The following is a 24,244-nucleotide window of genomic DNA, read 5'->3' as shown; positions in this document are numbered from 1 at the left end:
TGTGCATGTGTGTGTGTGTATGTGTGTGTGCATGTGTGTGTGATCCACAGGCACTAGCACTTATTATTGTTGTTTATGTTGTTGCCATTGTTGTGGGTGGTGATTTGAGTTTTCATGACTTATATTTGGACTTCTGCACCTCATGCTAATTTACCTCAAATGACTAACTCAGCACTACCGAATTAATTCAGTCATCACATTTTCGCTGGCTTAGTAGTAAGGGGTCCTCTCATATTGAAGAGCAGCATCCCCTGTGCTGTGTAAGGTTGCCTACGACGTTTTCCTCTGCCTGGTCGCTGTGGGACCCAATGCACCAGCGATTGCACATTTGGTACAGAAGATGAAAATGAGCCAGAAAACAGGGAGGGATGCCACAAGGAGAAGAGAGGAACCTGCTCCTTGCATATCCCCTGAAGCCCTCTCCAGATATCAGAGCTCCTTGAATCACAGCAATTGAGGGATGGGTTTTGAATTCGGAGGAATGACCCAGCTCCACACAAGGAGCAGCCTGGGAGTTGAAGTCTTGGCACTCTGCCTTTGGTCTGGCCACTGGGTGTCACTCTTCAGCTATGTTCGTTGGGTGTCAGAGTCTGAGAAGACGGTCTCAGCCTTTGCCGAAGTCTCCACATTCTCTGTGCAGGTTCTCTTTTTGTGCTTGTATATTACTCCCTAAAGTATACGTGTATATTTAAGTGCCTAAATTAAAAAAAAAGTAAGATTGATAAATTAATGTACTCAAAACAAGAAAAAAGAACATAGGAAAAAAGCTAGTATTTTATAGTATTACAGTTAGAAAACACTCTTTTGTTACCTCCCCTCTTTTATTCTTCATATTGTTTGTGTCTTTATGATTCAATTTATTGTGGCAACTATTTTTGCAACTAATAATTTTTCCAATGCTCTCAAAGCCATTTCTTTGCATGATGTGTCTACATGTAATATATTTTATAACATATTGATAGCAAGTTGTTCACTTCCTTCTTCATAGAGTATCTATTTTAGTAGCTGTTTCAGTGAAGATCTGTGGGTTATAAATACTCTCAGTCCTGAGTCTTGGTCTGTCTTAAATATATAATACTTAAAATATACTCTTGTAGGATAATGTAGCTAGTTATAGCATAACATCTTCAAAGTTTGCAGGAAAAAATAACTCTTAATATAAAATTGCAAATCCATGTTGCTGGGGACTTGTCCATTTTGTTAGTCTTTTTAGAGAATCAATTTTTCTTCTGTTGACCATCTTTATTGAAGTTTTTAAAATAATGATATTTCATTAATGACAGCATTTGCCTGGATTATTTGCTTCTACTTTCTTTGTTTTTATTTCATTATGTTCTTATCTTTTAAATTTAATTCTTTCATTCCATGAAATTGAAGGGTCAATAGTAATTGAACCAAGAATAGAGGAGTAGGAGAAGTAGACAACTTAAAAAGACCTGTAACCATAAAGAAATGGACATCCTGTTAAAAATGATATTATTTTTATTTATTTTGTTCAGGACTTGGTGTGCTTCTTCAATATGAAGATTCATGTCTTTCTTCAATTCTGGAAAATTCTCGTTCCTTCTTCCTTTGAATATTGCCTCTTTCTCATTCTTTTTATCCTTTCTTCTGGAATTCCTATTAGAGGTACGTTGGACTTATTCTATCCTCCTTCTTGCTTAATCAGTTCTTTTATATTTTTTATCTTTTTGTCACAGCAGGCTACATTCTGATTGATTTTCTTAACATAATCTTCAGTTTCGTCTCTGAATGCTTACCTCTGTTATGACTAAACTTGCTGTTTAATCCATCCATGTAGTTCTTCATTTCTGTGCCTTTATTTTCCATTTTCTAGGATTTGTATTTTGCTATTTTTCACATATAGCTGTTCTTCTCACAGTGCTCAATCTTTTCATTGTAGCTTCTATTTTTTCTTATTATTTCACCCTTTAAATTATTCTTATAAATTATTCTTCAGATTATCATCATTTCTCATTTTTTGTAGTGTTAATATAGTTATTTATGCATCTGCTGGCTCTCTTTGTGCATAGTTCATTTTCTTGCATGGTTTGTATTTTTTTGTTGCATGAACTAATTTTCAACCTTTTAAAAGATGGGCTTTGTATCAATCCTGGACTGAAGAAAACCTCCTTGCTGACTAGATTTTGCATTTGCTTATGGAAACTTAGGGAGTAATGATCCAGGACTGTTTTTTTAAATCTTAATTCTTGGAACGTGGTACCAATACCAGGTAGTGTAAATTCAGATCCCACATGTCCTAATGGTATAAGCCTAGGTGTTTGATGTTTTCCAGGAACTCAAATTGATGAAAAGTGTGTTCTTGCAGGTAGGAAGAAATTTTCCAATCTGCTCTTTAAAGCAGTTGAATCTTTTCAGACTCTAGGATTTATGTAGGGAGTTTAATTTGGCTCCCTGCTTCAGGCAAGTCTAAAATCACATCTTTTGTCCTTGGGGTGGGTATTAGAAATTCAGTTTCAGTTCTGAGGGCCAGAGTCCCAGATGAAACCACCAGGGGCTCTGGGCCATCTGCTCTCACCTGCCAATCTGGGTTTGGTTTTTGGTTTTGTTACTTCCTTCCAGTGATGTCCCTTTCTTTCTTTAAAGAAGGTACTAATAGATTCACCTTTGTTACATTTTATCCAGGATTTTTCTGTAAATACGGGGGAGAGTGGCCCTTTTGGAGTCCTTCAACCTGCCATATTGCCAGAAACTTTGCCATGCTCTTCTAACCCAATTTTCATGTTTGGAAATTTCTAATGCAATTTGTCAAGCTTCTTGGCCTTTCTCTAAATTCCAAGTTCTCTAAGTTCTCCTGGAACTCAGGACGTTAGCAGCCGCTGTGATGCAGTGCACACAGAGGTAGAAGACCTCAGTTTTACTTTCAGCTTTACCACTTTCTAGCTGTGCAATTCTGAGCGTGTCACTGAATCTTTCTGAACCCCTTCCTTAATATACAAACATGGATTAAAAATGCCTCCATCGTAAAGTTGTCATAAACAGCAAATGAAATAATAAATTTAGGAATACATTATAAAATAGAAGAGATCTATAAAACTTTGGGATCATATATTATATACATATATTTTATCCCAACTGAATTTAGTCATAAATTTCAGTTACATGCTGTTTTAAGATTAGAAGCTTCTGTGGTGCTGGAGGGAATCTGGAGATAAGCCCAGAGAGATGAGGGCCCGGTAAGTGTGGTGCTGTGAGTAGTTTTCTCATCACTGGCTTTCAAACTGCATTCACCTGAGTTATGGGGACAAATGATAACGGCTGATTACAGCACCCCATCCTGTCCCCTCCTTGAACACTGCTTTAACTAGAGAAGTTCTTACGTCCTGTTCTACTACTTCCTAACCACCAACTTCATTTTGCTGTGCCTTAGTTTATTCATCTGCAAAAAGGATAAAAGTGGTACCTGCCTCATATGGCAAATGTGTGGATTAAATAAAATAACAGTGTCTGGTTCGTCATACCACTTTCTCCCAAAGTATTAGCTATTATTAACTCTTGGGCTTCCAAGTTAATTTTGTTTTAAAAATGGTTCTGACATTACGACATTATCTATTGAGAACTAAAAGTGACCTAAAAAATTGTTCAGATAGATACAATCCAGTAGCTTCCAAGGCACTTCTAGTTTTTAAATTACTTAATTCTATGGCAAATCTCTAGTAAGATAATTAGGCTTAACAATTAGTTTATACAACAGCATGAGTATCAAGAGCTCTGTTGTTTATTATTTCAGCTCCTCTGATCTTCATTTTACCCACTTCTTTCCCTTAGCGATTCCAATCCTCTTCATGTTGCCTAAACTCTTGTTCTATGCCATGGAATCAGATCTTAACAACGGTGAAAGATTCCTCTGACTATGGTCAGACTATCTTCATTGTTCCTCTAGGTAGTGTCTCTTGTCCTTCACTTCTTCTTGAAATACCTTAAGGACAAATAAACTCCTTTTAGTGGTCCCTTTTGAACCCTTGCATTTAGGGCAATCAACTTCTCTTTCTTCCATTAAAAATGGGTACCATGTGGTCTCAAAGAATGAGTAGAGGTTGAGAGAAGGGCTTTGTTTTTCTTGGGAGATGGAGTTTTAAGAGGAGGGGTGTTTTCATCCCCACTTTGACCTACTGGACAACCACACCCCTCAGTTCTCCCAGCATGATGTGCTGATAGCTCTTCTTTCTTGGTGGTATAAATATAGTATGCAATGGTGAGAGAAGGAATCCAATTTCATCTGTGGGCAGTTGGGTTGATGGCTTTTCTTCATCCTCTACCACATCCTAGTGTGGAGAGAAGAGGAGATAGAGTCTGAAGCCTTGCACTGATCTGTCTCTATGTCTTTTGCCCCGATGCAGGAGCAGGAACTCTGCCTTTCTCAGTGATGAGGAGAGATGCTCCCTGTTGGCCCTGGGAAGTGATAAGCAGGCTGAGTGTTCCAGCTTCCTCCACACTCTTGCTCGCACTGACATCACATCTGTCTACCGGCTCAGTGAGTGTTGGTCCTTAGACCCCTTCAAAAGCCTGGGGTCTTTAAGAATAAGATAGTGTCCCTAACCAGGAATAGAATATCCCAAAATTCTAATCCCATTCATAAATCTGGGTGGGCATGGCCACTATTCTGTTGATGACCCGAATCATATTTAATTAGCAGCATTTCACTTTAGATTTCAGGTAATTCTGGGGTTGCAGGGGAACTCTGAGACACGATGAAACCAACTCACCTATACTATGGGTGGTTGGCTGTATTGGGCCCTCCCTCCTATCTTAGGGAAGGAGAACTTCCTGAGTCCTGGCTGAGGTACCTTCTGGGGCTGTAGTAGGCCTCCAATGACATGGGTGGGGCTGTAACTATTACAGCTGAAAAGGCCTTAAGAGATCATTCCTCATCTCACATTACAGATTGAGAAATAAGGCCCAAAGGAATTAGCTAGGATAAGAACTGCTAGCCAGAGCAATCCACTTTACCACACTGCTCCTGACACAAAATGATGTTGAGTTGTTGAATGTGTTAGTCTTGGGTGTTTTCTGTGTTGTGGAATCAGATCTAAACAGTTGTGAAAGATTCCTCTGACAAACGGACTAGTTTTCAGCAGTGTCTGAGGGACTGATTGAATGAATGAATGATACTCATTTCCCTTATTTTGAGAAAGGCCCATTGCTCTGTGTCAGGGAGTACATTTTCTCATTGATGGTGACGTGAGGAAGAATTTTTGTTTCTCCCATCTCTTTATTGATGACGACATGTCCGCTCCTGTGTAGCCAGATTAGATGATCCATATTTTATGGATACAGTCAGAGATTCTGCAGAAGGGGCCCTCTGGCCATCTCCTAGGAGCAGAGTCAGGAGTTGAGAGCTTTGTCCATGCATAAAGAGCATTTGTGAAAGCACCTGCCTCAGGCCTCAGCACCTTGACCTGGCAGAGCTTTCTTGGCACAAGCCACAAGCAGATCACACTGTCTTATGAGGTTGAGCAGGAAGCTGGAGCAGTAGGCACTGCTTAGTAGGTGGGAGCCTGATGTCTGAAAATTGAGGTGCACTAGCAGTGTTCCTTGAGGAGAAGGCCTGGGGGGCAGACTTGGATCACGATTTCTACCAGCTATTGATCCAGTGGTGGGGAGGATGCAAGAGGAGGCCCCAGACAGCACTTGCCTCTCACTCAGAAGATCAGGAGTGCATCTCTGAGGGGTGCAGTCTGTGCCTTATGGTTGCACAGGCTGCCCCAGCACCAAGGCAAGCAGCAGGGGGACAGCTTGTTGGCAAATTTTAGTGCTCCCAAGGCCTATACCCTAAGGAAGGATGACCCTCTGTAATTCTCCCTCCCAGAAGGGATACCATTTTGTAACTTGTGTGCCATTTGTGCTCTCGGTGTCCTGGCCGGGAGAGAAGAGGTGGTCCAAGATGGGCACCAGCCCCTCCCCATCTGAGAGGCCAGGGTACGTGAACAGCTGTCCTTAGCCAAGCTCTGTAACTCTCCCATCTTTAGCTGCAGGGCTTTCTACCCTCTGGAGGTTGTAGATCTGGAGTATCTGCAATGATAATCTCTGGAGAAGCCCTCCCTGGAGAACAGCAGGAAAAGGTTTGACTTGGCGAGGGGCTTGCTGGTCCTCAAAGCTCACTGGAGAACTCAGAGTGGTGGCACAGACAGTTGTTGCTTCTCTGCTAAGAAGAGTTAGAATCTTCCTTCTAGCAGCTGCCATCCTGTGGAGTGTGAATCTAGCCTTCACATCTACAGTTCCACTGTGGTTCCTTTAGCCAACAGCGGTCACTTTTTCACTGCCAAGCCCCAGGTGTCTTCCTGGTTCTTACCTAGTCTCGTGGCACTTTGGTGGGATTAGGTGGCTATGTTTTAAGTCACCTTGGCCTCTGTAACTCCGTTTTCTCTCTGACTGTGCCTTTTCAGTCTCCCTCAATGGCTACTGCTTGCCAGTGAATTGCTCAGGCTTATTAACAAACTCCCCCCAGCGCTCCCCTACTGTTTTCATTTTCCCCCAATGCCTCACCTGTGTGATTACATTTAGTTCTGGGACTCTGGTCAGCAATTAGTGACCTGCTGTGGGTCACAAATCTGTGTTTGCAAAGTCTCAGTTTTTCTCCTGGGCTCCAGACCTACTTCATTCTCTGCCTAGAGCTCCTGCAGCTACCTCAAACCCCAAATGTCTAAAACCGCACTCTAGATTCTCCCATCCTCTACTTCATCCTCGGGTGCATCTTTGCTCCTTTTTATTCACCCTTTGCTTCTGGCCCCTTGCCCCTGCCACTTTTACAAACACAGTGTCCAGCCCAGTGGACACATGGAACCAACGTCTGCCGAGTGGATAAATGATGAATGAATGGAGGAGGGAAGAAGGAAGGATGTGATACATTTGGAAGTGGGAGGCAGCACTATGTGCTCCCATGTGCCCTGTGCTGGGAGTTGTGTCCTGGCTCCCACTGAGAGATTTGGGAACTTGCTGAGAGATTTGGGAGCCACATCTCTCTGGTCTTGAGATTCTATCACAACCCCCACTGTTCCCCGCTGCTCTACCTGAAGTACCCACACCTCTTGGCATAGAGCCTGTGTTTCCAGCTTTTCTTCTCTGACTCTGAGTTTCACGTGTACCTCGGTTCCCAGCCGTGAAGTGCGTGGATTACACAAGATGATTAGGCCCCTGCCGCTCTTAAGATGATGGTGAAAGGAGAATTCTGCCCTGTTTCTTAATGATGACTGATGGTCTTCCACACCAAGTCTCCTAAGGGGCCACTGGTCTGGGGTACACCTGGAGGCATGGGCATGGTGGCCCATCCTGATCTAACACCAGGTTTGTTCTTCATCTCTACTTAGGTGGGTTTGAATCCATCCGGAATCCTCCAAATGATCTGAGTGGTGAGTAGCAATCATGCTGAACCTGACCTCATCCTTGAGGACAGCGCTCCTGTCCTCTTGCCAAAAGTGGGCTCCTTAGGTGCAGGCGCCCAGGGTTGCTCAACTTTGCCTGTCTCTACAGCATCCCAGCTCCAAGGCTTCAAGGAGGCCAGGCCTGGCAGAGCCTGGGAGGACCGTCAGGCCGTGGGCTTCCAACAGTCCAGCAGCTCTGAGGACTCCAGCCTGGAGGAGGAGCTCCTCTCGGCAGCCTCAGATAGCTATCAACTGCCAGAACCTGATGACCTTGATGACCCGGAACTGCTCATGGACCTAAGCACTGGTCAGGAAGAGGAAGCTGAGAACTTCACCCCCATATTGGCTTTTCTGGATCATGAAGGTTACACTGACCACTTTAAGAGTCTCTATGACTTCTCCTTCTCTTTCTTCACTTCTTCCTTTTATAGCTTCTCTGAGGAGGATGAGTTTGTGGCCTACCTGGAGGCATCAAGAAAGTGGGCCAAAAAGAGCCACAGGACCTGGGCCCATGCCCGGCTCTGCTTCCTCCTGGGCCGGGTGAGCATTAAGAAGGTCAAACTCTCTCAGGCCAGGGTGTACTTTGAGGAGGCCATCCACATTCTCAATGGGGCATTTGAGGACCTATCCTTGGTGGCTGCTCTGTACATCAATTTGGCTGCCATCTACCTGAAGCAGAGGCTGAGACATAAAGGCTCCACCCTGTTGGAAAAGGCAGGTGCCTTGCTGGCCTGCCTGCCTGACCGTGAGTCTAGTGCCAAGAATGAACTTGACGTGGTGGCCTATGTGCTGCGCCAGGGCATTGTGGTGGGCAGTAGCCCGCTGGAGGCCAGGGCCTGCTTTCTGGCCATCCGCTTGCTCCTGAGCCTAGGCCGGCACGAGGAGGTCCTGCCCTTTGCTGAGCGCCTGCAGCTCCTCTCTGGACACCCTCCTGCCTCTGAGGCTGTGACCAGTGTTTTGAGTTTTCTGTACGACAAGAAATATCTTCCACACCTTGCAGTGGCCTCTGTCCAGCAACATGGTATCCAGAGTGTCCAAGGGATGTCTCTTCCTATTTGGCAGGTCCACCTGGTCCTCCAGAACACAACCAAGCTCCTTGGCGTTCCCTCCCCAGGCTGGGGTGAAGTTTCCACCTTGGCCTGCCCCATGCTCAGACAGGCCCTGGCTGCCTGTGAGGAACTAGCAGACCGGAGCACCCAGAGGGCCCTGTGTCTCATCCTGTCAAAAGTGTACCTCCAGCACAGGTCTCCTGATGGTGCCATCCACTACCTGAGCCAGGCATTGGTGCTAGGGCAGCTGCTGGGTGAGCAGGAATCCTTTGAGTCTTCCCTCTGCCTGGCATGGGCCTATCTCTTAGCCAGCCAGGCCAAGAAGGCTTTGGACGTGCTTGAGCCACTGCTATGCTCCCTGAAGGAGACAGAGAGTGTCACTCAAAAGGGAGTTGTCCATAACCTCCTGGGACTTGCACTCCAAGGTGAAGACCGGGTGAACAGGGCAGCCAAGAGCTATCTTCGGGCCTTGAACAGAGCTCAGGAGGTGGGAGATGTGCGTAACCAGGCAGTGGCTATGGCCAATCTTGGCCACCTGAGCCTGAAGTGCTGGGCTCAGCACCCAGCCAGAAACTATCTCCTGCAGGCTGTACGACTCTATTGTGAACTCCAAGCCAGCAAGGAGACGGACATGGAATTAGTACAGGTGTTTCTCTGGTTGGCTGAAGTTCTGGTGTCTGGACGCCAGCTGACACATGGCCTCCTTTGCTATGAAGTGGCATTGCTGTTTGGCTTAAGGCACCGACACCTAAAGAGTGAGTATGTCCTGTGCTTCTAGGAAGCTATAGAGAAAAGGGTTGGAGCAAGTTTTGTCCGTGCCCTGTCTCAGGTCATCTCATTCATGTCCCTGCTTTGTGTTCAGGTCAGCTTCAGGTCACCAAGTCCCTCTGCCATTTCTACAGCTCCGTGTCCCCAAATCCTGAAGCATGCATCACCTACCATGAGCATTGGCTGGCCCTGGCTCAGCAACTCAGGGACCGGGAAATGGAAGGGAGGCTGCTGGAGTCCCTGGGACAGCTCTATCGGAACCTAAACACTGCGAGGTGAGTCAGGCTCAGGAACTTAAGGAGAAACAGTGTTCTTTCCCACAGGAAGCCAAGTCCAAATGTACATGGTACAGGCGGGGCATTGTGCAAAAGAGCAAGGGCTCTGCAGCCACCACAGTGCATCCATCACTTACTAGTGGTGTGGCCTTGGCCGAGCTATTTAATTTCTCCATGCCCCAGTTTCCTCCTCAGCCAAAGGAGGATAGTAATGGCATCTATCTTATAGTGTTATTGTGAGGAATAAATAAGTTAATGTTCATAAAACACTTGGAACTGTGTTTGATATGTAGATAAGGCTCAGTAATGTTAACTGTGTCACTATTACTTGTGTGTTTCCATAACCGCCTATCATGGGATCATGACTGAGGGTGCGTAATTCAGAGAAGTGGCAATTATACCAAGGACAGAGGAACCTGCAGGAGAAAGGACACCCCCCACTGAAAGCCGGGGTGTAAAATTTCATGGTAAAAAAAAGTTTGGTTGGTAACTTACCTTTAAAATGAAATCGTAGATTATGAAATAAAGTGTATTTTCACCTTTTAGTTAAGAATATTTACATTATAATTTCAACTATGCATTAAGTCTTAGAATAAACATGGAATAATAGGAGTGTTGACTTTTTGGCTTAATTATGCTGACAAAATTATATAACAGAGCAATGGAGCATTCCTTTGTTTTGTGATTGACTTTTCAGAACTACCTTAAAAATCCTCATTTTTGTAAAAATAAATCAAAACTTAACCATTTAACCCAAATGCCTCCTTTAATGCTTTGGTATTCACATTATTATCACTTGGAGATTTTGCCATCATCTGTTGATTTTCTCTTTTTCGTTTCTTCACTGGTCTAATGCTGCTTCACCCTTATTTGCCACTGGGCAGACTGAAGTTCTGCTCTGTAACAATTCTTAAATTGATTCCATTAAATCCTGCACAGGTTGCAAGATCTTCACTTTCACTTTACAACAGATTTGCCTTGCAGTATTGCATTCATAATTAATTATAAATGGCTTCTAAAATAGAGCATTCAGAATAGCTTCTAAAATTGCTACTGTTAAGCAGAGAGAGAGGTGGTTGAGGAGAGGCTAATTAAATGAATTTTTTTTTTTTTTGGCTTTGCTAAGCAACATGGTAACTGTGTGCACCTGGACAATCAGATAAGGAATTATCAGATAATGAATTCCACCTTGCCTTCTCTCTCTCCTCCAGTCTATCTCCCTCTCCCTCTCCAGCATTCCTTCCCTCTCTACAAGAATCAGGTATCCACCAAACCTCCTGCTGTCTTTGCCTTCACTCCCGGGGAGGGAGTTTCGGATTCAAGCAGCAGGTAAGGAGTCAGGACACCCCAGCTCCACCCTGCTTTCATTCTAGGATACCCTAAGAGTCTGGATGCTTCTGGAGAAGATCCAGAAGGCAGGCTTGAATTGACTACTGAGATGACATAGTCATATGCTCATAGTGAAGTATCATAGGACTGGGCTCTGGAAAAGTTGGATTCTAGGGGACAGGAGCAAGAGTGCCAAATATGTGTCGGGCTATTGGCACCTCTGACTACTGGGCAAGCTCAGTCTTAAATACTCTCAGATATCGCCTACCCCACTGCCATCCTTTATTCACCAGCTCCCCACTCCAGATGCCTAAACCCACTGAAATATTGAGGGGGAAGCCAGAGAGAAGGCCCTGGATGCTGTCAGCATGAACCACAGAGGCTTTAGTTAAGATGGGATGCATAATCATTGTCCTGATGTGATGGGGGGTGAACATACTACAAGGGGGTGATGGAGCGGAGGTCAGGGGTGGGTCTACAGATGTCCCAAGAAGTTACTGGAGGGAGTCAGAAGCCACAGAGCTGGAAGAAGAGCAACCAAAACTGAATTAGGAGACAGATAACTTGATCCTGCCCTGACCTAATAACGTGTCCTTAAATCAATCACTTTTCCTCTTGGTCGCCTTCCTTCTGTAAAGATAAGTTGAATCAGGTACCTTCTAGCTGTAAAATGTTGAGTCTGGGACCAACTAGCTATGCTATTCTGTCACTGGATATTCATACTAGAATTCCTGCTGCCTCCAAAGTGTATTGAATTTTTGGTGCAGATTCTTAAAGTTGTGGGCCTTCTAGGGTGCCTTTGAAATCAGAGATGTAAGCTTTTAGGGTTTGAAAGACTGTAGTATGTTCAGAAGGTCTTGTGGGCAGACATTGTGTCTAGCCCAGAGCTTGGCACAGAGGAGACATACAGTGCGTGTGTGCTTGGGGAAGCCAAGTAGTTAGTGAGTAACTTAGTCTACTAGCTCACAGCCCTTGAGCTGAAGCTATATGCTGATGTGGCCACTGATGATTATGACGGAGAATGGAGGAGCTTGTGTGGAGGACTCCATGGCTCCTTTGCTTATGGCTCAGGTAAGGAAAGGTGTTTGCAGCTTGGAGGCAGGCTCTTCTGTCTTTAGTGACAAGCACAGTAGTCAGAGTGCCATGAGTAGAATCCCAGATGCCCATTCCAACAGTCTTTTGAAAACACTGGCCTACATAGTATTAGCCACAGAACACAATGCATCCTTTCTAAGGAATCTCCATTGATAAAACACCAAATCACAGATAGTGAAGTAGAGTATCAGAGTTTTGCACTCAAATGAGGAACCGGTTTTTTTGTAAAATTATGGAGTTGCTTAAGGTTAAAGAGCATTACACCTTTTTAACTAGGCCGAGGCGGGTGAATCAGTTAAGATAAGGAGTTTAAAATCAGCCTAGCCAACATGGTGAAACCCTGTCTCTACTAAAAATATAAAAAATAAATTAGCCAGGCATGGTGGTGGGTGCCTGTATTCCCAGCTACTTGGGAGGCTGAGGCAGGAGAATCACTTGAACCTGGGAGGTGGAGGTTGCAGCAAGCCCAGGTCGTGCCACTGCACTCCAGCCTGGGTGACAGAACAAGACTCTGTCTAAAAAAAAAAAAAACAAAAAAAGGGAGAGAAGAAAAGAAAAGTATTACACCAGTATTGAAGGTGATAGAGTGAAAAATGAAGGTCTCCCTCTAACTTCCCTTTCCTTGATACTTTCCTGAAGTAACTACTTAAAGATTTGTAAATATCCATCAAGGACTAGTTCATGAATATTAAAGATTATATATGATACATATTTTCTATCTTAAATGTTAGATATATTAAATATAATATACACGTTTTAGTTACATAATAAAAATAAAATTTCCATTACATAATATACTGTTCTGTTACTTGCTTTTTTCCATTAAAAATATCACTATGAAATGTCAATCCAACATTTTATCACACTACGGGAGCCCTTCCAATGTGTCAGGCATGGTGGAAGGTGTTGGGGAACTCAGTGGTTAGAAAAAAACAATCCAAACAGCCACCAACAGAATAGTCTGCTCTATGTAAGAGTGAGCATGTTGCCTTTACAAGTATTCAAACAGAGGTTGACTATTCAAACATTTTATTGAAAAGTTTCCTGAATTGAACTGGATCTGGAACTACTTACTAACAGCTTTATTGAGGTATAATCACACACCATAAAACTCAGCCTTTGAAGTGTGTAATTTAGTTTTCAATATATTCATACAGTTGTGTAACCATCCCCACTATCTAATTTCAGAACATTTTCATGGCCCCTAAAAGAAAGCCTGTACCCATCAGCAGTCACTCCTCATTACCCAGCCTCACTCTAACCCTGGAAACCACTAATCTGCTTTCTGTCTCTATGGATTTGCCTATTCTGGATATTTGATATAAATGGAATCATACAGTATTTATCCTTTTGTGTCTGGATTCTTTCACTTAGCATCATGTTTTCGAGGTTCATCCACGTTGTCACATGTATCAGTACTTCATTACTTTTTATGGCTGAATAATATTTTGTTGTACTGATATGTCACATTTGTTTATTCATTCATCAGTTGATGGACATTTCAATTGTTTCCACTTTATGCCTATTGTGAATAATGCTGCTGTGAACATTCATGAACAAATTTTTTTTTGAAAGAGAAAAAAGAAAGAAAGAAAGGAAAAGAAAGAAAAGAAGAAAGAAAGAGAAAAAGAAAGAAAGAAAAAAAGAAAAAGAATGGAAGAGAGAAAGAAAGAGGAAGAGAAAGAGGGAGAGAGAATGGGAATCTTGCTCTATTGCCCAGGCTAGAATGCAGTCTAAAATTGGGTATTAAACACCTCTTTTATGCCAATAATTGTGCTTAACAATGGAGACGGGAAGGAATAAGGGAGGAAAATAACAAACAAACAGCCAACCAATGTTTCATTTAAACCTGTGAAATGCTATGCAATTGCTGAGAAGTGATTTACTTCCAATTATGTGGTCACTTTTAGAATAGGTGTGATTTGACACTGAGAAGACTGTATGTTTTGTGGATTTGGGGTGGAGAGTTCTGTAAATGTTTATTAAGTTTACTTGTTCCAGGTCTGAGTTCAAGTCCTGGATATCCTTGTTAATTTTCTGTCTCGTTGATCTGTCTAATATTGACAATGTGGTGGTAAAGTCTCCCACTATTATTGTGTGGGAGTCTAAGTCTCTTTGTAAGTCATTAAGAACTTGCCTTATGTATCTGGGTGCTCCTGTATTGGGTGCGTATATATTTAGGATCGTTAGCTCTTCTTGTTGCATTGATCCTTTTACCATTATGTAATGTCCTTCTTTGTCTCTTTTGGTCTTTGTTGCTTTAAAGTCTATTTTATCAGAGACGAGAATTGCAACTCCTACTTTTTTTTTTTTCTCTCCATTTGGTTGGTAAATCTTCCTCCATCCCTTTGTTTTGAGTCTTTGTGTATCCTTGCATGTGAGATGGGTCTGGATGCAGCATACCGATGGGTTTTGGCTTTTTATCCAATTTGCCTGTTTGTGTCTTTTGATTGGGGCATTTAGTCCGTTTAAATTTAGGATTAATATTGATATATGTGAGTTTAATACTGCCATTTAATGCTAGCTAGCTGTTTTGCCCATTAATTGATGTAGACACTTCATTATGGTGATGCTCTTTACCTTTTGGTATGTTTTTGAAATGGCTGATACTGGTTGTTCCTTTCTATGTGTAGTGCTTCTTTCAGAAGCTCTTGTAAAGCAGGCCTGGTGGTGATGAAATCTGAGTACTTGCTTGTTCACAAAAAATTTTATTTTTCCTTCACTTATGAAGCTTAGTTTGGCGGGATATGAAATTCTGAGTTGAAAAATCTTTTCTTTAAGGTTGTTGAATATTGGCCCCACTCTCTTCTGGCTTGTAGGGTTTCTGCTGAGAGATCTGCTGTGAGTCTGATAGGCTTCCCTTTGTGGGTAACCTGACCTTTCTCTCTGGCTGCCCTTAGTATTTTCTTCTTCATTTCAACCCTGGTGAATCTAGCAGTTATGTGCCTTGGGGTTGCTGTTCTTGAGGAATATCTTTGTGGTTCTTTTCGTCACATTCAGGTACACCTATCAAATGTAGATTAGGTCTTTTCACATAGTCCCATATTTCTTGGAGACTTTGCTCATTCCTTTTTACCCTTTTTTCTCTAATCTTGTCTTCTCATTTTATTTCATTGAGTTGGTCTTCGACCTCTGATATCCTTTCTTCTGCTTGATCAATTTGACTGTTAAAACTTGTGCATACTTTGTGAAGTTCTCGTATTGTGTTTTTCAGCTCCATTAATTCACTTATATTCCTCTCTAAATTGTCTATTCTCATTAGCATTTCATCAAATCTTTTTTCAAGGTTCTTAGTTTCTTTGCATTGGATTAGAACATGTTCTTTTAGCTCACAGAAGTTTCTTATTATCCACCTTCTGAAACCTGATTCTGTCAATTCATCACACTCATTCTCCATCAGGCCTTGTTCCCTTGCTGATGAGGAGCTGCGATCCCCTGCAGGAGGAGAGGTATTCTGATTTCAGGTGTTTTCAGCCTTTTTGCGCTGGTCTCTTCTCATCTTTGTGGATTTATCCACCTGTCGTCTTTGTAATTGCTGACTTTCAGATTGGGTCTCTGAGTGGACATCCAGCTTGTTGGTGATGAACTTTTTTCTGTTTCTTAGTTTTCCTTCAGTGGACGCCCCTTCCCTACAGAGCTGGACCTTCCCAGGTTCAGCTGTGCTTGCTGTGAAACTCTCAATTCAGAAAGTTTCAGATTGCTGATCTTTGTGGGGGTGGGACCAGTTGAGCCTGATCACCTGGCTTCCTGTCTCAGAGCCTTTTTTTTTTTTTAGTTGAATGGTGGATTCTCTCCCAGGTGTTCCAGTCACCTGTTGAAAGGGCACTGGAATCTGTGTAATTTCCCTTGCGGCGACCCACTGTGCCAGCTGAAACAGTGGTGTTGAGATTCGTGGCACTTTTTTACCTGGGAATCTCCTGGTCTGGCTCCCTGTTTCAGTCCCCTTTTCAATCAGCTGAATGGGCAACTCTGCCTTCCCGGAGCTCCAAACGCCAACTAAAAGGGCACCCAGTCCTGTATACTCTGCACTGAGAACTGCCACCCTGGCCAAAAGAGTCATGCTGGTGACCCATGGGGCTCCTCCGCTGGGAATCTCCTGGTCCGTGGGCAACAAAAATTCATCTGGGAGTGTGGCGTCCACTCACTCTCTGCACTTTCACTGGGAGCTACAATCCTGAGCTGCTGCTAATCGGCCATCTTGGATCCCTCCCTCATGAACAAATTTTTATATGAAGAGGTGTTTTCAGTTCTCTTGGGTAGCCCTAGGAGCAAAATTACAGTCATACCATAAATCTATGTTTAAACTTTTGGGGAACTGCTAGGCTGTTTTTCAAAGTTACTACACTGTTTTTCATTCCCATTAGCAATGCATAAGGGTTCTAGTGTCTCCCATCTTCACCAGCACTAGTTAGTGTCTTTTTTTAATTTCAGCCACCCTAGTGGGAGTAAAATTGTATCTCATTGTGGTTTTGATTTGCATTTTCCTAATGACTACAGATATTGAGCATCATTTCATGTGCTCTGGCCCTTTGTGTATCTCTGGAGAAATATCTATTCACTTGTCCATTTTTTAAATTGGGTTGTTTGTCTTTTGAATTTTGAGTTGCAAAAATTCTTTATATATTCTGGATACAAGTCCCTTATCAGATATACAATTTGCAAATATTTTCTCCCAGCTCATGGGTTGTCTTTTCACTTCTTGATCCCTCATAGGGTGAGTTGGGAACTATTTCTTCCTCTTCTATTTCTTGAAAGAGTTTGCGAAGGATTAGTGTTAATTTTTCTTTAAACATTTGATGAAATTCACTGGTGAAGACTTCTAAATCTAGACTTTCCATTGTAAGGAGGTTTTTTTTTTTTAATTGCTAATTCAATATCGTTAGTTGTTATAGGTTTATTTAGATTTTTTATTTCTTCTTGGGCAGTTTTGGTAGTTTTTGTCTTTCATAGAATTTGTCCATTTCATCTAAATTAACTAATTCGTTGGTATATAATTGTTCATAGTATTCTTTCATAATCCTTTTTATAATTTCTATAAAGTTGGTAGTAGCGTTCACTTTAATTCCTGAATTTTTTTTATTATTGATCTGTCTAGTCAAAGATCTGTCATTAACAAAAAATTTTAAACAAATTAACTTTTGGTTTTATTGATTTTTTTCTATTCTTTATCATTTATTTTTGGTCTTATCTTTATTATTTCCTTTCCTCTGTTCACTTTCGGTTTCCTTTGATCTTTTTGTCTAGTGTCTTAGGTGGACTATTAAGTTATTGAGATTTTGTTTTCTTTTTTAATATAAACATTTACAGCCATAAATTTTCCTCTGAGTATTGTGTCTACTCCATTTTATATATTTTGGCATGCTGTGTTTATTTTCATTCATCTCAAAGTACTTTCTAATATCCTTTGTGATTCTTCTTCAGTCTATTGGTTATTTAGGAGTATGTTAATTTCCACATATTTGTGAATTTTTCAAATTTCCTTCTGTTACTGATTTCTAATTTCATGTTGTGGTGGGAAACATACTTTGTATGACTTTTTACATTTGCTGAGATTTGTTTGGTGTCCCAATATATGGTCTATTCTGAAAGATGTTCCATGTACACTTGAGAAGAATGTGTATTCTGTTGTTGTTTGGTGGAGTCTATGAATATCTTTTAGGTTTAATTATAATTTTTTATTTGCTTGTTGTTCTTATGTCTGGTTCTGCTATCCATTATTGAAAGTGTGTTATTAAAATCTCTAATTATTGTTGAGTTGTCTATTTCTTCCTTCCATTCTGTCAGCTTTTTCTACATGTATTTGGGGGCTTCATTAGGTGTTGCATGTATGTTTGTAATTATGCCTTTCTGATGGATTGAGTCTATTATCATTATAAAATGTCCTTCATTTTAATCTTTTAATCTGATATTAGTATAGCCACTCTAGCTCTCTTTGGTTACTGTCAACATGGTCTATATTTTTAGTCTATTTGTGTCTTTGAATCTAAAGTATGTCTCTTGTAGACAGCATGTAGTACAAACATTTTCTTTCCTCTCCATTCTTCAATGTTTGTCTTTTAACTAGAGTGTTCAATACATTTACATTTAATTACAGGTAAGGTAGGATTTATATCTGCAATTTTGTTATTTTTTCTCTATATTAATAGCTTATATCTTTTTGTTTTTCTATTTTTCCATTACTGCATTCATTTGTGTTAGATATTTTCTTGTATACTATTTTAATTTCCTTGTTATGTCTTGTCCTGTATTTCTTCCTATTTCTTTCAGTTATTTTCTTTCTTTTTTTTTTTTTTTTCTGAGACAGAGTCTCACTTTGTCACCCAGGCTGGAGTGCAGTGGTGCGATCTCGGCTCACTGCAACCTCTGCCTCCTGGGTTCAAGTGATTCTACTGCTTCAGCCTCCTCAGTAGCTGGGATTACAGGCATGTGTCACCACGTCTGGCTAATTTTTGTATTTTTAGTGAAGATGGGGTTTCACCACGTTGGCCAGGCTGGTCTCAAACTCTTGACCTCAAGTGATCCACCTGCCTCAGCCTCCCAAAGTGCTGGGATTACAGGCTTGAGCCACCACCACTCCCTACCTCAGTTATTTTCTCAATGGTTACCCTAGAGTAATAATTAGCATCTTAAAAAAATGTCTTCGGAGTTTTCTGGTCATGCCCACAGCCCTGCACATGCATATGGTCTTCTAGATTCCCAGGAATATGTCAGAGCTTTTAAAGCTTTTTATGGACATCTCATTTCCCATCTTTTCCTCTCATGTGTGTGTTTTTGTGACCTTTCCTTGTTTGCTCCAGATATTTTCACCACCTAAGGCAGTGACCATATTAAACAATTGCTGCTGATTATTTTTGACGTATGCCTCAGGGAAAAGTTTGTTTTGCACTGAGTGAGCTCTGAGTGAGGTTAAATGATTGCAAGCAAGCCCTGTGAGTGGAGGCTTTCAGGGAACTTCTAAACAGATCAAACAGAAACAGTTCTCTGGGGATGGAACTTTGGAGGATTTCAAGCTCATTGCTCATTGCTTGAAGATTTCAAGCTCATTGCTAGGTTGGTGGTTTTTCCAGCTACCATGATTGTGAGGCTGTTGGTTTTTAAGTGTACCACAGAGCTAGGGACAAGCAAGATGTCTCTAAGGCAAGTTGAAAATCAATGAAGCTCATTTTCATAACGAGATTCAGCCGTTTTCCTGAATAAACACTCCTTGCAAACCTTTGGTTAATATCCAGAGTTCTGAAAAGTTTTATTTAGATAATTTTTGCCTGTTCTCATTGCTTTTATGGAGGAGTAAATTTTTAGAAATCTTTACTCCATTGTTCTGTAAATTGATCTAGATTAGGTTTTTTTTTTTTTTTTTTTTTTTTGAGACGGAGTTTCGCTCTCGTTACCCAGGCTGGAGTGCAATGGCGCGATCTCGGCTCACCGCAACCTCTGCTTCCTGGGTTCAGGCAATTCTCCTGCCTCAGCCTCCTGAGTAGCTGGGATTACAGGCACGCACCACCATGCCCAGCTAATTTTTTGTATTTTTAGTAGAGACGGGGTTTCACCATGTTGACCAGGATGGTATTGATCTCTTGACCTCGTAATCCACCCGCCTCGGCCTCCTAAAGTGCTGGGATTACAGGCATGAGCCACTGCGCCTGGCCTAGATTAGGATTTTTAATTTGAATAGTTCATAGTTTTAAACTCTGAGATTCTTATTTGTATAATTGGGAGGAAATAAATATCCACTTTTGCTTTACAACTAATATGAGTGATACTGAGTGGAATATTGGGAAATACTTTAGGTGTCAGAGGAAACCCCTGTACACATAAGGTCATTGTCCCTTTGCAGACTGGCCAGTTCAACAAAGAGAACATGCTGTAATGCTGTATTTATTTAGCATGTATAAATCACCTCCTACAAACCACTTAAAAAAATAAAAGAACAAAGACCAATTACAGAAACTGATAAATGGGTGTTTCTATGCACCTGGGGGTGGTTACTGTAATTTAGTACTAAGCTTCCTGGCAGCTGAGTTAAAAAGGGAAAAGCTGTATGAGGTTCTCACTGTCTGACAAAGGAACATAAACACATGTATCTGTTGGAGCAAATGTTTTCCTGGCACAGATTGCTTAGGAGGAATTTATTAAGTGGGTCTTGATGTAATGGACAGATTTCTTCAACTAAATTTTCCTCAAGGGATTTGCATTCTCACAAAGCTCAAAGCCACAGCAAGCAGAGGCAGGAAGTGTTCATAGAAGAAGCGGCAGGCTTCTGTAGGGGCAGATTTGGAGGGAAAGGAGACAGTGCTTTCAGCAAAGGATGGGGGTGATCTGTCAGGGAAGACTTTATCAAGGTGGTAGTGTTTGAGGAGGCCCTTGAAGGCTAAGTAATATTTTGAAAAGTGGAGAAGGGTAGGTTTTAAGTGGAGGAAATAGCAGTAGCCATGGAGAGGTCAGGACACATTTGAAAGACATTTTGTAGATTTAACAGACAGGTTTTGGTGATCAACTGGCTATAGGTCATGACATGGTTTGGCTGTGTCCCCACTCAAAGCTTATCTTGAATTGTTGTTCTCATAATTCCCATGTGTTGTGGGAGGGTCCTGGTGGAAGGTAATTGAATCATGGAGCGGTTTCCCCCATATTCTTCTCATGGTAGTGAATAAGTCTCACAAGATCTGCTGTTTTATAACAGAAAACTCCTTTCGCTTGGCTCTCATTCTCTATCTTGCCTGCTGCCATGTAAGACATGCCTTTCACCTTCCCCCATGATTGTGAGGCCTTCCCAGCCACATGGAACTGTGAGTCTATTAAACCTCTTTTTCTTTATAATTTACCCAGTCCTGAGTATGTCTTTATCATCAGTGGGAAAACAGACTAATACAGGTGCAAAGAAGACTCAACTTCTTCCCCAGAAGGAGATATGGAGGTTGATGGGCATGGGAGGGGTTATAATGGGTATCCAGACCTGTACAGTGAACATCCATAGTGAAAATGATTGCCATAATAGAAAGCCTTTAGTAAGCATGGATTGTTTAGTAAGCCATATGTAAATCTCAGGACAACCTTATGAGGTAGAAAGAACTATGGAAATGGAGAACTAAAGAAGCCAAACAACTTGCATGAGGTTTCCAGCAGGGATTTATATCCAAACTGTGTGAATTTAGAACAGGGTTTGCAAACTTTTTAAATGAAGAATCACATAGTGTTTTAGGCCTTGTGGGCCATATGAGCTCTGCCACAAGTATTCCACTTTGCAGTTGTAGTATGAAAATAGATAAATAACTTTATTTACAAAAGCAGATTGAAGACCGTATTTTGCTCATGGGCCATAGTTTAACAACTCCTGATCTAAAAGGCATAGTCTCATGCACTCTATGTATTCTGTCTGCCGGCCAATAATTCTTGCCCTAGACAAAGGAAATAGGTATGAACACTATGGAGTGAAACCTTGTAGAATTGTATGGTTGATAGGGGCCTCGTTTTCATCAGTCTGACCCCTGCCTGCTATAGAGAGTCCAGACAATTCCACCACTTGGTTTCGCTGGTACTAACTCAGATCCTTGACTTCTCAATTTAAGATGGTTTTTATGATCTCATGCTACCTTTTTACTGATTTTAATTTCTCTTAGTTGAAAGATTTTCTCTAGGGTTTAGAATCGGGTTATAGGGTATGTGTGTGTTGGGGTGGTGGGGGGCACAGGTAGATATTGAAAACTTTGTCCCAGCCTTCAGGTTTTTACCTTGGGACACTTTTCTGTCCCTTTGTCTAGTATCTTCAGAATCATGCCTTCTCTGCCTCCCAGGGGACAACTACAGAATTTAGTTTGATAAAGGTTTGCAATCTCTCAATGGGAGGGATCTTAGGGAGTCTTGTTTTCTGTCTTGAGGTGACACAACACAGACTGGCCATAGAACTGAACCAGATAAGGTCCATGAGAACTCTGTGGCTCTATTAAATCAATTCAACAAATATTTACTGAGCATTTACTATGGCCCAGGAACTGTGCTAAAAACTGAACAAGGGTGACAAGAGTCCCTGAGCTCACAATGATGACAGAATATTTCAGAAAATAAATGTATAAATAGCCATCAAAGGTATCATATAAATTGTGATAAGTGCCACAAAGGATGTGCATATTATTTTTAGAAAGAAGGGATGCCTTGCGTGTAATAGGTCCTCTCAAAATGATGATTAATTCTCTGCATATGAATACATTAGTAGCCTAGCAGCCATTGCTCCTGTCTTTTATTGTTATATTTATGCTTCTTATTCCTCTGGAACTGAAAAAGTGAGACTTTTAAAAAAATATAATTAATATGTTAATCCCTAACACAGAAGCAATTATTTCTTCATTTTCATTGTAAATAAGGAAAGAATTGTTTTTGCTGAAATGTCCTCATCTGATCACAAAGCTATAATGTACACCACCACCCCAGTTTTGCACATGAGGAAATTTGTTCAAGGTTTAAAATAGCTTATGTCTTTTAAAACTTTAGGGTTTTTAAGGTGGTAATTAAAACAAAAGTCTTCCCAAGTGCTAATACCTGAGCCAGAAATTAGGTACTGCTTGAGGAGGTAAGTGTAAGGGTTCTGGGTCAGACTCTGAGAGTTAGATCCCGGTTTAAACAGGGCTTATTACTTGGTGCAAGTTAGTCACCCTTACCAAGGCTTACTTTTTTCTATTTGGAAAATGAATATAATAATAGTACTGATCTCTTGGGGCTGTTGTGATGATTAAATGAGATTTTGCATGTAAAGCACCTAGTACACACTAAGTGCTCAATAGATGTCGGATAATAACACTGCCATTGTTACTATTATAAGACAAAGCAGTTGAGAGCTCAAAATAAGGCTTTAGAAATGTGCAGGAAAACTTGGATCTGTTTCAGAAAGCAAAACAAAACAACAACATTCCACTGGATTTCTTTATTTGCAAAATGGGCTAAGAATTCTAACGGCTTGGGGTTTCTATGGGGATTAAATGAGAAAATGTCTGCTGAAAGTATATGCCCAACCCCTCACATAGGTCAGCCCTCAGTTTTTGGCCATCTTTATTATCAAAACAGGATAAGACCAGTAGTGGAGGCTGGGCTTTAGACAGAGGTCAGACAGACTCATCTAGGCAGGGCAGGAATCTGGGAAGCCCCAGCAGGTGGTGATAAGAGGAAATCTAGAAATGCAGGTGTATTGGGGTCACTTGGCCATAGACTCATGGTTGATGTTCAGGCAGGAAAGAAGAAACAAAGACTTAGCCCCAGAGACTGAACTTGAGGACAGGACAAATGAGAGAAAGAAGAATCAAGATGGGAAAAGGAGAGGAGATAATATGCCAGGACACAGGCAAGACCCAGAAGGACACAAGGCTGACTCAGTGCTGGCCCACCAGCAGTGCTCCTTGCTTCTTTGGCTTTAGAAGCCAAAGCAAACCTAGAGCCTGTGGGTGGCAGCTGGAGGAATTGGCATGCTGGGCCATCTGGTACTCAACTGATAGGTGACACCGTAGGCCACTGGCAGATATAAAGTAATGGGGGTGAGTGGTGACAGGAAAGAACCAAGGAAGCTGGACTACCGCCCAGTTTTAGACCACAAAAGCACTTGTTTTTTACCAGAGTTCATAGACCGTGTGCAAGTCTTGGTGAGGGCAATTGTCTTTGGAAAATCCTCCATTTGCAAGGAGTCTTAATGGTGCTGTGTGAGCAGCCAGGTCTCTGTAAGTCTTGCCTTCCCCTGATGGGGTGTTTCTTGGAGAGAAACAGAGATCTCCTCTCTTCCTCAGTCATAATGAACTCAGAGGGAGAAAGTACAAGAAGCAGATGCTGGCTCTGTCAGTTGGCCTGTCTGTAATAACCTAAATCTTGTTCCCTGAAGGTCTGGAGAAAACAACTATAGTAGCCCAAGGGCATCTCAGGACAGTAAATGGTCATATAAAAAAACAGAGCAGGAAATAGGATGAGGGTGAGATTTATGGGTCTTGTCTTCACCAGCAGTTTCAGTGAGAGTGAGGAGAGTTGTGGAGTCCAGGCCTGCTGAATCTCAACCCAGCTTGAGTTTGTGGGGAGATATAAAGTGGGGAGAGAAACGCAGGGCTTCTTACAATGGAAGACACCTGCGGTTACTGTAGCTGAGCCGAGGAGGTTGGTGATCACTGCAGCATGGTGTGGAGTTCTTTAGCTCCTTGCATTCTCAGAGGAAGTTTCACATTTTAAAACTTGAGAAAAGGGTGGCCAAGGCCCATCCTGGATGTCAATAAATCTCATGTTCAGAGCAGGGCAGAAGAGAAAGTTTGAGGTTTTTCTTTCTATTTCTTAGAAGGGCCAAACGCCTGGCACTCTCTCCAGAAGGCCAGCAACTGCCCCA

The 24,244-nt window shown here is 41.8% G+C and overlaps 1 protein-coding gene across 1 annotated transcript in view; it reads left to right on the top strand.

Moving 5' to 3' along the window:
- Positions 1 to 24,244, top strand: part of SH3TC2 (SH3 domain and tetratricopeptide repeats 2) — a 68,634-nt gene that overhangs the window by 32,826 nt on the left and 11,564 nt on the right. Inside the window, exons 9-12 of the mRNA XM_021664913.2 lie at positions 4,362 to 4,495; positions 7,329 to 7,370; positions 7,492 to 9,186; positions 9,294 to 9,474. Of these exons, the coding sequence (XP_021520588.2) occupies positions 4,362 to 4,495; positions 7,329 to 7,370; positions 7,492 to 9,186; positions 9,294 to 9,474 (2,052 nt within the window). The remainder of the gene's footprint in view (positions 1 to 4,361; positions 4,496 to 7,328; positions 7,371 to 7,491; positions 9,187 to 9,293; positions 9,475 to 24,244) is intronic.

This window comes from Aotus nancymaae, unplaced genomic scaffold, assembly GCF_030222135.1.
Source record: "Aotus nancymaae isolate 86718 unplaced genomic scaffold, 86718_ANA_hifiasm-v0.15.2.pri h1tg000064l_1, whole genome shotgun sequence".
Classification (NCBI taxonomy): Eukaryota; Metazoa; Chordata; class Mammalia; order Primates; family Aotidae; genus Aotus; species Aotus nancymaae.
Note: the sequence above shows the minus strand (reverse complement) of the source record. Positions and strands in the feature narration are given on the sequence as shown.